The 12,617-nt window shown below is 40.4% G+C and overlaps 1 protein-coding gene across 6 annotated transcripts in view; it reads right to left on the reverse strand.

The window, feature by feature from the left end:
- The window catches only part of ECHDC1 (ethylmalonyl-CoA decarboxylase 1), a 42,333-nt gene that overhangs the window by 13,283 nt on the left and 16,433 nt on the right, over positions 1–12,617 (reverse strand). For all 6 annotated transcript variants that reach the window (XR_007707994.1, XR_007707997.1, XR_007707995.1 and 3 more), the window contains 2 exons: positions 12,474–12,526; positions 10,463–10,543 (listed from right to left, as the gene is read on the reverse strand). Coding sequence is in view for 2 of the 6 variants with exons in the window: in XM_035538596.2 (XP_035394489.1) it covers positions 10,463–10,543; positions 12,474–12,526 (134 nt within the window). In the remaining 4 variants the exon portion in view is untranslated. The remainder of the gene's footprint in view (positions 1–10,462; positions 10,544–12,473; positions 12,527–12,617) is intronic.

Below are 12,617 nucleotides of genomic sequence, written 5' to 3' on the forward strand. Positions count from 1 at the left end.
AGATTATATGGAATTTTATTTATAGTTACTGAATTATTTTGTAACACTCTCAGTGCATTCATTACGCCCCCCTCTCCCCCAAGGTTTACTTAAAGTAGCCTAGGAGAAAATATTTCGCTTCTCCCCAGCATCTATTGCCTTTACCTTTCATTGCTGCCCTCCAGTCAGATTTTCCAGGAAAATCTGGAAACCCCAAAGAATTAGGGTCAAAACCTGGACTGAGAAAGAGCCTCCTAATGACAGATGTATTTTCTTGAGGAAGAGCTAACATTGTTCTGGGTCGGCTGGGAAATCCAAGCCACTTCCCAGAGGGGAGCAGATGGACCTAAACAATGAGATGCACATTTGAGGGGGAACCTTAAAATAACCATTTATAACCGTGGCTATCATGCCTTCTAACATCAACCCAGAAACAAATAAAATGTGGAAAAAAGAACAAAAAAGTCATATTTTCACTTAAATCACAAAATATTTGGTAGATGCTAAAATCCTGAAAAGTGGAGTCGTGGATCAAAAAAAGGTGAGGCATGGTAATGAAAGAAGAGTTGGAGGTAACAAAAAATTCAGGCAGAGATGGAATACAGAGGAATCGAAGCAAAGACTGGTAAACAGACATAAGGCATTTTAGGAGGAATGCAGTCTCTCTACTGCCCAGACTTTGAGGCATTCAAAGGAAGGTGAGCTCCCAGAAGGCACAGAGTCAACTCAAAGAGACTGCAAGATTTCCAATTTCAAATGAAGTCACTCCAGGGAAGAAGCACAAAATAATACTGTTTACTAGAAAAAGATCCACCGGATAACAGGATTTAAATTCTAATAAGCAGATTACAGAAATCAGAAAAACCAGCACCTCCTCAGTAGCAATGCCTGCACACAGGAAAACTCTGAAAATGCCTATCAGCAGTAAAAACTTGTGCGTTAAAGCAGCAGAACACACTTTGCGTGACCTGGCAAGAACCAGACTAAAACTGGTCCAGAACGTGGCTGTGTAAGAACGACCAGAGCACTGAAGGAGGTTTATTTCTCAAGCACTTCCCTGATCAGAGGAGAATGCTAAAAATAGGGCCAGAAAGACTGTTATGGAAGGAAAAAAACAGGGAAAGAAGTTGTTGCTAACACCTCGCAAGGGGAGCAGGGGGGCAGCCTCAGCCAAGAAAAGGTAGGAATGGCCCCCTAAAAGCCTCCTGAGGTGATGATGCTCATCGTAACACTGAATGTGATCCATACTGATGGCTCTTCTAATCTCTTTCTGTACCAGGATCTCCCAGAAGTCAGCAAAGGATGAAGGCTCTTCACCCAGCAGTTCTGGATTAGGGTTTTTTAATCTAATTCTTTATTTCAGGCTGACACTTCCTTGCCTGCAGCGTCACAGAAAAGAGAAAGAGAAAAGTGTGCTATAAAAAGTCACATTTCTTCTTAAAGGGATAAATTAAGCTGAATATTGGAAATTATAGCAAGACTTTTTTCTGTTGCAAGAATGAAAAATTGAATTAGATGACAGATCACAGGGCAAGAAATAGGTGCCCAAAAAAGCATGACTGATTAAAACTCCACAAGCACTATTAAGGGAAGTAAGACGATCCTTTTTTGTTTTTTCGTCGTTTTTAAAAATAAATAATAATAAAAAAAAAAAAAGCAAGAAGGAAAATGATTTGGCCTAACTGGCCCTGGCGCTCCATGGTGCCTGGTCTGCTTCCCTCCCTGCAGCTGTAGTGCAGGAACCCATGGAGGGCCGCTGCATTTTTCCGTCCTCGCCAAGTCCCGATGCCTTTCTCGCGAACGCTCTTCCAGCTCCCAGCTATGACTTTATTTCTGTTCCCTGTGTGCCAGTGGTCCCAGTCACAGACACGCCGCAACCTCCACTACCACACCGTTATTTTCAGAGCAGCTTCCAACCTGGCATAGCACTTTGGTCTTACCCGTGAAGCAGGTATCAGCTACGCTTTACAGGCTGCTGAAGTCTAAACGCACAAGTGAGTGAAAGCCAAAATAAGGCTCACACAAAAATTACTCATGCTGGAAATCTAAAACGTTACATGAGCCTTCCCTCCCAAAAAAGGAACTGGAGCCATCTGGATTTCGTTCAAATAAACGTTTTCAACAACACATATGCCTTTTGGACTTGAGCAAAAATTTCCATTAGAAATGGAGATATTTTCCAGATTTTTCGATGAAAAATGACCATTCGCGGGTAACATTCTTTTGCAGCATATATACCTGTGCTAATAACCTGTTTCCCAAATCTTTATTTCTGTCATATATGTTTATCAAGACCAAAGAAAGCAGAACAAAATCCTCCTGGACCAAATTCAAGAGCCTCTTAAATCAGGAACATTTCAGTCATATTCTTTGCTCGTCTCCACCTGCTGACACAGAAAGGGGAGGGGAAGTTTTCCCAAAAACCTGACTCAGAGATTGGTACCTGAAATGTCAAATAGGCAGAGATCACTTTGCTCTGCTGAACTCAGCTGATTGGAAAGTAACAACATTTCTTAACATCAACCCTAAGAGTTGCAAGATCCAACCTGCTCTATTACTTTACGATGTGTTTGAGATATCACATTTCTGCAACCCACGGCTTTAAAGGATTTAAAAACTACCATAGCATCACACTAACAAACCTTTGCAAGAACTAGGGTAACAAGACACACATCGAAATTCAACCATCTCTGTGTGCAGTGTTACTGATGCTGAATTTGCACATCCTACACAACAATTTCTGATTGCAGCAGAAAGCTCATTTGAAATCACTGCTGATGAAATTATGACATGATGCCATTTTGTCGAGTTACCAGGTTAATGAACCCATACCATTTTTTTTCCCCTTTTTAAAACAATTACAGTGGCTGTTTCAAGTTTTCCAGATACATTTACGTTGGTTATATGATTTCAGAACTCATCTCTCTCTTTTTTTTTTTTTGGAGTGGGGAAGTGGTATCACAATGGCATATCTCAAAAAGGCTTAAATGGGATGGAAAATTTAACATTAAAATTCTACATTACAAACAGTAACTAGCTTCTTCACCTTTTCAATATAGCACGTTACCTATATTGATGGGGGACTACAGACAGTTTCAGCTCACTACCTGGTGGTAAGTTCAAGACTAGCCAGACAAGGCATAGGCACACTTTCAGCAAGCTGTTGGAAAACCTCCACAAACATGCCTAAGCGTGTGACCATTTCTCTTGGCACCAGAAGTATAATTTCCCCTTGTATCTTTTTATTTCTGATTTTTCTGTCTCTCTAACACAGACAAATCCATACTAACTGAAATTACTGTTTTTTCCTCAGTCCATATATTTGCTTTTTGTTTATGAATGCATCAACACATAAAACAACTGGGGGATAACACCTAGTAACATACCATGGATACACCAGGAGTTCTCAAACATACAACAGTTTAAGTAAAATAGGAATTTATTTGATGTAAGTACTTACAATTTTATTTATTCTTAACTGCGACTGCTGAGTTACAACAGCAGCAACTCATTTCTTACTAACTACTTACTAGAAGATTGTATTCCCATCCCCTCCTGTTCTTCGTTATCCTCTCCCAGACACTGAATTCCTCCTATATATTGATTCTAGCCATTACTAGCCTGCCGAAAATCACATAAACTCACTAGAGGAACAAAAAGTGTCCAGCCTTTCTGTTGCTTTTAGGTTTGATAATTGATTCATACCGGCATTTTCACTGGTGCTTTGCAAACCAGTAAGCAGTGAGCTGGGAATGGCAGCAGGAACATCGTCATCCAACATTAAGGTGAGCTGTTCAGCCAGTTTGCCCTTCCCATGAAATCACAGCTCAGTATAACCCCACCTCAGAATCAGCAGACTTGAACATGTAAGTCCTTCTCGGACTTTACATTAACCAACTTGTGGAGCAATCTGATATTAAAAATAATTATTTTGGTAGTGAAGATCTGCAATTGAGTGTCAAATCCAAATACCTGGAGGCCGTTTATCTAAACTGGGGCTGAGTCACTACACAGATGCAATCATAACAGCTGATTTCCGTGCATTTCTACTCTTCCTAAACTAATTCTCCATGAACCTCAAATGCTTCCCTACAGTTGAATGACAGCCTGGTGTCTCAGCAGGAGTCAGCATGGATCCAGCTCTGCATTCCCTAAAATCTGTCTTATCTAGATTTTCCATTATCTGGGCTATCTCTATTATTACTGCGCAGCAGAGAATCGGCTGCATACAGGGTTATTCAAGAGAAAGGACATAAGGTTGCATGGTAGAAGTGGTCAAAAAGGTAGATACATGCTGATGACAAAACAGTCTTCTACAATAAGTTAATTTGTTTTCCCAATGGGGGAAAAAAAAAGGATGAAGTAAATCCCTACCAAAAACAACAACAACAACAACAAAAACAGCCTCAAAAAGAAAACTTCAACTCAAATTCATGTTCTGTTGCTGTTATTTACATTTCCAGTAAAACCAAACGGTAGTAAATCTGAACTGTAGACTGTATGCAAAAAAAATCCTGTGTGGAAGACTGTAAACAGGTGAACTTCAAAAGCCAATAAAAACTGGTAATAAAGAAAAAGCAATACTAGTCCATAAACATAATTCCAAAAATATAGGTTCTCAGGTCCATTTCTAGCATTGCTGTGGTTGCTTAACCAGACGTCAAGTCACACAGCTAGGTCACACAGCCTCCTTAGAGGCAGGAGACGTGAAACTTTTAAAACCATAATCCATCTCTCCGAAAATTTGTCAGAAAATTGCACTAACAAAGCTCCCAGGGCTCTAAAATGGAAACTGATGCATGACTGCAATGAAATTCTAAAATTACCAACTAATTTGAAGGAGGTTTTATGTGTAGATACACACACACACATTCCCTCTCATTCATATATATATATATATATATATGTACATATATATATGAGAGGGGAAGTTAATACAGTTAAACGAGTGATTTGTGGCATACAGCAAGCACCTGAAGTTGTCAGAACCCATTCTTAGACCTAGCTACCGATTCTGTCCCTGACAATGTGCAGCGACGTTATGGAGTCACTTCTGATGAAAAGTGCTTTGTCAGCCTGGACTTCGCAAGAACTCGTGAATATGTGAATTCCATCCCATAACATTCATATCATGCTCTCCACAGAGAAAAGAGCTGCTATGTACTGAGGTCCTCTTTTTTTCAAATGGCAACATCCTGTATACCTAAAAGCTCCTTCTGATAAAAATGAAAGCTGAAATCTTTGCATACAGCAAAATATTTACAAAGAAGCTACTGTGTTGTGCTCTGACATTCTGAAACCAATTCTTGGAAAAGCTTACTGTAGAATATTAACATTTCTAAACCCTTTTTCTTCTCTCTCTTTTTTTTTTTTTAAGGGAGCAACAAATGAATTGTAACCGAATAAAAGGATGACTGTCTACAACCAAGAAGTCAGTCATAGTGGGCCTACATCTATGTAGCACTTGTACTTTCTTCTGCTCCTGTCATTTTGTCTGTTACATTTAATGCACTAAGCGTATGCCTGTAAAGTATATAAACAAGTCGTCACAAACACAAACAGCAAAAGTATCTCTTTGTTTGACGGAACACATCTATCACCTTAAAATAATAAGAAGCACGCCTACATGTTTCACAAAAACGCAGAAAACATTTAATTCAAATGCAGCAAGGCCAATCTGATATCAACGCAGTACTACTAGGATAAGCTGCCTCCCGTTAAAAACTTCATTCTGCCATTAGAGACAGAGCAGAAGACTGCTCAGAACGCAAATGCTTCTTTAAATCAATGGTGCTTTTTACAAGATAAGATACTACTCGGCACAAACAAGAGTAATGAAATTGGCCCTCTGTAATTTAACTATGAAACATCAGTGCCACCTGAAGAAATTTTAGTTGATTTATTTTCTAAAAAAGAAAATAATACTTCTGCCTCTACTGATGAGCCCATTTTGAGGTCAATATTATGAGAAGGGTGTAGCTTTCTATCTTGGTACTCTTGCCCTCTGCCTGGAGACACCATCTTTTAAATTGGATTCACAATTGACTATTTTGACTGCAGTAGTATTAGAGAAGAAAAAGGGGGGCACTGGGGAAGAGACTATATTTTTCAAAAGCACCAGGTACAATGAGGTTCATTTGTCAAGTGAGATAGGGCCAGATTTTCAAAGCTGTTGAGGTGTCTAAACGACCTACAGATTGCCCCAGTGCAATTTCTCAGAGGCATCAATGTGAAACAGAAGACAAGCCTGTTCAGAATTCAAAGTCAGTTGTTCCGGCTATTGGCTGGTGGCCCACTGATGCTAATATGCTCAGAGATCATTGTGTTCTGCTAACTGCACAGACAGATCCCTTATCTAACTCTTTCTGCCCCATATTTAATTTTTACTTCATTGCCCAGCAAACCACTATAATTCTTGTCCGAATTCCTTAACCAACCCTGTAAACTCAGCTCTCCTTAAACTCATGCATTGTGCATACAAAATACACTTCAGGTTTCTGTACACAGAGAACTCAGAATGGGTATTTCATTTCACTTCTTTGTAAAATTGCATCACTGAATCAGGTGAAAGGCGCCCCCCTCCCCCCCAATCAGCCCTCTTCTACCTCCTCTTCCCAACCGGCACAGGGGAACAGGCAATGGGGGCTGCGGTCAGTCCCTAACACTTCATCTCCGCTGCTCCCTCACGGTCCCTCTCTGCCCCTGCTCCACGCGGGGTCCCTCCCACGGGATGCCGTCCTTCCTGAACTGAGCCTGCGGGGGCTGCCCACAGCCAGCAGCTCTCCAAGAACTGCTCCCACACGGCTCCGTACCACGGGGTCCATCCCCCAGGAGCAAACTGCTCCAGCACGGGTCCCCCACGGGTGGGCAGCAGCTCCCCACAGCCCCCCTGCTCCTGCGTGGGCTCCTCTCCACGGGCTGCAGCTCCGGCCCGGGGCCTGCTCCTGCAGGGGCTCTCCATGGGCCGCAGCCTCCTCCAGGCCACATCCACCTGCTCCCCCGGGGGCTCCTCCACGGGGGGGCTGCAGCGTGGAGATCTGCTCCATGTGGGACCCATGGGCTGCAGGGGGACAGCCTGCTCCACCAGGGGCCTCTCCACAGGCCCCAGGGGAACTGCTGCTGTGTGCCTGGAGCACCTCCTGCCCTCCTGCTGCACTGACCTTGGGGGCTGCAGGGCTGGTTCTCTCACATTTTCCAACTCCTCTCTCCCAGCTGCTGTTGTGCAGCAGGTGTTTCACTTTCTTAAACATGCTCTCCCAGAGGCCCAACCAATGTCACTCCCTGGCTTGTCTCTGGCCAGCAGCGTGTCCCTTTGGAGCCGACTGAAACTGGCCCGTATCTAGCATGGGGCAGTTTCTGGATTCTTCTCACAGAGGCCACCCTTGCAGCCCCCCACTACCAAAAAAACCTTGCCACGTGAACCCAACACACACAGCCATTTGTGCACTCCACTGAAATGGCTGCAGCGTCATGCAGAACTGCAATGTACACTGACATTTGGTGGCAGAATCCCACAGCCATCTTTACAGACTCAGAAAAAATACACACCAGTGGCACACTGAAAGCAGTCTAGACTTCTTGAAACTACCAAAAAGCCTTGCTGCCAAAACAAGTTTCATACATACACTGTTTTATGTTACTCAGATTTACAGATATAATTGAGATAAATAATTATAGTGTCAGAAGCCTTATCTTCCCAACTTTCATATCAGAAAAAAGTCTGAAAGGGTTATAATTACCTTGCACTTGTCTGGAGAACTATTTTTTTAAATCATTTGTTTACAATCTTATAAGGACCTTGCTTCTTATGATGAGATGTACTGCAACAGTCCATAAAGTAAGATAAGATTGAAGATGATGTCTTGAGAAGACATCCTCTTCCAAACCGAAGTGGAGTGACTTAAAATGCTTCTGCTTTTCATCACTGCCCTTATGTCAGCAATAAACGTGCCAAAGTTCATGCAAGACCTCCCTAATCCAATTTTACATGAGCTGGCTGAAAACAGAGTAAGAGACAATTAACCACAACAACTGCCACTGGAAGAACAGTGTACTACATCAGTAACATATTAAACCACATCAGATATTTTAAAATTGAATTTGTCCACACCTCTGCTCCAGTATAGATGTGCATCATGCTGCCAGAGTGCATTTCTGAGAAGGTACATAAGTCATTTTAGTTCAAGTGAATCACTTCAACAGCATCAGTATAGTTAATGCAGTACTAAGGTAGAGATGAAAATAAGAAAGTTTTTCAGGCCAAGACCAAGACCTTTATTAGTTTAACATAACTGTGAAAAATAGAAGTGGATTTGAAAAATTAAATCAAAAGCAGCTACAACTCACTCACCCTCATTAAAAAAAAAAAAAAAAAAGAACTGTAGTTTATTCAAGGAAGAAAACAAACCTCTCTGATCTCTGTTCTCAGGTTCCTCTTTTGGTATCTAGTGATTCAGGACAAAATTTCTGTTCCACAACTATCTGTTCATAGTCCTCAGAGAACTAGGATTTTGTTGCCCAGTATTAAAAGCCTCAAATTCAAGCGCAACAACAGCACAGAGAATGTTTCTCTATCTTTTTTCTGTTATTAATTAAGTCCCATTTGCTTCTTCTGAATTGCTATTATTTGGTTGCACTGGATGGGTGTGTTAGAAAGCAGTGGAAGACGGATCAACAGCTGTAGTTATTGCGAAAATTATGGCAGCACATCAGAGGAATTGCAGCTGCTCACTTCATGCAAATAAGAGCTACTTGACAATGATTATAATTATACAGTATGTCAAACAACATAGCTGGAGTAAGAGTAGAAAGTATATGTTTTAGAAAGGCAAAAGATTTCCATCTCATTATGCTCACATGCCTTAAACTCCTCCTTAGGGATAACAGGATCCACTTTCTGTCAGTGGACTCAGAGATACAGTAAGATCTACTAGGTCTCCCAGGTAAAACTGCCCAGTCAACACTGCAGCTATCAAACATGGCACTTCTTACCAGGTATTTATAGTACAGCATTACTCAGAGGCCATAGTCAGAGCTTAATGCTTAGCTATATCTACACTAAATGCTGTGTAGATATGAAGAAAGATCCAGCTGAATGTAGTTTCAAAGCAAAAGTTTCAAAGCCATTCACTGCTTCTGAGTGGCTCAAACAACGTGGATGCCATCTCCTCTTTGCAAAGCCTGGTTTTGATACCTGGAACAGCATTAATATTCTAATTTACTTTTGCATGTAAGTACTTTCAGCTTTTGGCCAATTTCTTTGTCACTTCAGGCACTAAGGCCCTCTTAAAGAGCACATTTCTTTCTCTTCGATAAAAACTTCACTGAAAGTTCCTCATTTTCAGAGAGGCTCTGTGCAGTGCTAATCCTGCTACATCTGTAGGCTGTCTGTCTGCACATTAGCAACTGTTTAAATAAAGTGACATTTTATTATGTTAGTTTCCTCCAGTTCCTGTTCTGCATTCAGCCTCTTTAATTAAAGCCCTCTATTTTTGCTGGTTGTTTCATGCTGGCAAATCCCTGCACCTGTGTGGAAAAAAACAGGAATAGAACCTTATTTGCTTTCCTCTGCATCTCAAACCTGTTTCAAAAACTGTACGACAATTATGCTGCAAATAGTAATTCCACAACACTAAATACAAGATAAATGGACAGTTTTATTTATTTTTACTTACAACTGCAACAAAAAGAGACATAAGGCGATATACAATTATGCAGTCTTCCTGCCTCTCATTCACGTACAAGATCTTGGAACCACTTTGTCTGTGACAGACAGTTGCTAAAGTTCGTCACTGTTCTTGTTTTACACAGGTTTTTCAAACTGTGTAACTCAGCAGTAAGTAATCTTTCATTTGTACTATCACAGGAAAAAAAGTTGGAGTTTCCAGAAGTCTGCTAACCAAGGCCCAATTCCAAATGCCTTGAAAGGCAACGAAGCTGGTGAAGGGTCTAAAGAACAAGTCTTATGAGGTGCACCTGAAGGAGTTAGAGTTTTTTAGCCTGGAGAAAAGGAGGCTCAAGGGAGACCTTATAACACTTTACAATTACCTTAAAGGAGGCTATAGCAGGGTGGGTGTTGGTATCTTCTCCCAAGCAACAAGTGATAAGACAAGAGGAAATGGCCTTAAGTTGCACCAGGGGAGGTTTAGGTTGGATATTAGGAAAAATTTCTCTCTGAAATAGTTGTGAAGTATTGTAAGGGGCTGCCCAGAGAAGTAGTTGACACACCATCCCTGGAGGTCTTCATTTAGATGTACTGTTTAGTGACATGGTTTAATGGTGGATTTGGCAGTGCTCGGTTTAAGGTTGAACTTTTATTATTGATATTGTTGATATTAGAGGTCTTTTCTAACCTGAATGATTCTATGATTCTGTGATGGGACTCCAAGTTAAAGTGGTACCTAAAGCTTCCAACTTTTCATAGCAACAGTCATTAAATCACTGATAGGTACAACATGGTGGCTACTGAAACTATTAATCTTACCTGAAATCACATGCTGTGGTAAGCTCTGCTCCTCCTCCAATAGCTTTTCCTTGGATTAGTGCAACACTGATCAATGGCAATCTACGCAAGAGAATTTTGCAAGCAAAATTCATTCTTTTATTCTTAGAAATGATCAAAGGCAAACTATCTTTATAGTAAAAGCTCAGAAAAACATTCTGTTCTAACTCATTCAATCTTTGAATTCAAATGTATTGATTTTTTTCAATAACATCTTTGCAGGTTAGCAGCACAATACCAATTCCACTTCCACTAAATCCATTATTTCATAATTAATATGGGAACCATGATGCAACAGCAAGACAGAAATATCTAATGGAATCACAGTACAGCAGATCATGTACTATACTATGAAAAAAAATGCATGCTACGATTATACCTGAGAAGACTATCTGCAAGAAGGAACGACAGGACAACAACACAACACTCTACACTAAGCCAGGACAATACAGAGAGCAGTAAAAAGGGACTCGAAGAACTGCACAGCTCGGTTATAGAGAAACAATGAGATTCAGCATGACAACTTCAGCAAGCTTCTTCAAATAGCAGTGCTATCATCTCAAACATCAATAAAACTTTTTTTCAGAGGACAAAACTGTCCTTTGAGGATAGCAATAATCCGCTACCTCTGATGGTGTTGTATTTAATCATGTTCAAGGTAATTCAAAGGACAGAGGGAAGGAAGAGTATGTGGGGAGAAACTCGTTTCCTACTGTCATTGTGAAATCAATATTAATAAACAGTGACTGACTTAGGATAAGGCCCTAAGAAAGGAAGATAACTGGTCAGTCCCAGACTTGTGTGCTGATACATCTTTTACCACAAAGAGGCATTTAACTCATTAAGTAGTGTTAAAACTACATTCAGAAGTCAGCCTCCCAATCACAATCTGGTATTTGGTTTTACTTCTACTTTAAGAGAAGCACCACGAATTTCTTATGGCCCAAGTCCATTTGCCAGCTGCAGCACACTTAACACAATAATTTGTGCAACGGTAACCTCATTATTCCTACGGTCTGTGGGGAACCAGAAGATATGGGTCCAAGCACTCTACATCCACACTTATCTCATCTGTTTGAGGCACCTCCTTCATGATCACAGTTTGCCTCAGCTCCCTCTGAGGGAGAGCAATCCATCTTAGATGGATCTTTCCAGATAGCAATTTAGTGCTCCACCTGAACTACAACTGGAATACAGTGCCATATACTTCAAGTTCAGATACCTGAGGTGAGATTTTAATCTTCATACATCTTCCTCTTTGCTTTGCCACATTGCTTTTGATTATACCAAGGCCAAATTATACAAATGGATTCTAATTCTGCTCCTGAGGATTCCTTCCAATACAGTACTACTAAGAATAAGTCTCCAATCTCCTGGGCAGTTTTGCAGAATAATGTTAGCTCATAACATTTTCCCATGTATACTATTTGAAAACACAAAATATTTATCTTAACAAAGCCCCAAGCAGTCAAAAAATGGAACCTGCCATACATGCATGTAATAGAAATGTGATTTCTTAAGGGAAGCTGAATCTAAAAGAAAGGAAAAAAAAATCAGGAGTACCAGATGGTAGAACTGAATACATTCCTCTTATGAAGTGGGAAGATTAAATAAATATATTAAATAAATGTTACCTGTGTGGGCTGCATAAGCTAGCCCTGCTTGTTTGTTAAGAGCAAGCAATTTCTACTGAGTTACAGAAGCCAGCTTCAGAAACATTAAAGGCCTATGCTTTCTTAACTATAGTTATCTCCCATCTCTCCACATAGAAACCTATAGGTATTTTTCTGTACCAATCTCTGGAAAGTCTAATAATAGTTGCAAAATGTCAAGGCCTAATTTAAAATCCACAAATACTTACATCATTAACATATGCAAATACAAGGTCTGGGATTCAAAATTTAATATTTAAAACATCCGATTAAAGAGTTAGCCAAAACATATTTCAATCATTGTAATTACTTCATAAAGAAGGGTAAAGAAAATATATTACCTCATGAGTCTGGTTAAGGTGTTTTGCATAAACATGCACATATTCATCCCATCCTATAAAGAATGGAAAATTCAAAAATGTTAATTGGTTAACCTTGTCCATATTCCAGTCCAACCCCACTAAGCACATATAGAAAACCTAGTA

This window comes from Cygnus atratus, chromosome 3 (genome assembly GCF_013377495.2).
Source record: "Cygnus atratus isolate AKBS03 ecotype Queensland, Australia chromosome 3, CAtr_DNAZoo_HiC_assembly, whole genome shotgun sequence".
Taxonomy (NCBI): domain Eukaryota; kingdom Metazoa; phylum Chordata; class Aves; order Anseriformes; family Anatidae; genus Cygnus; species Cygnus atratus.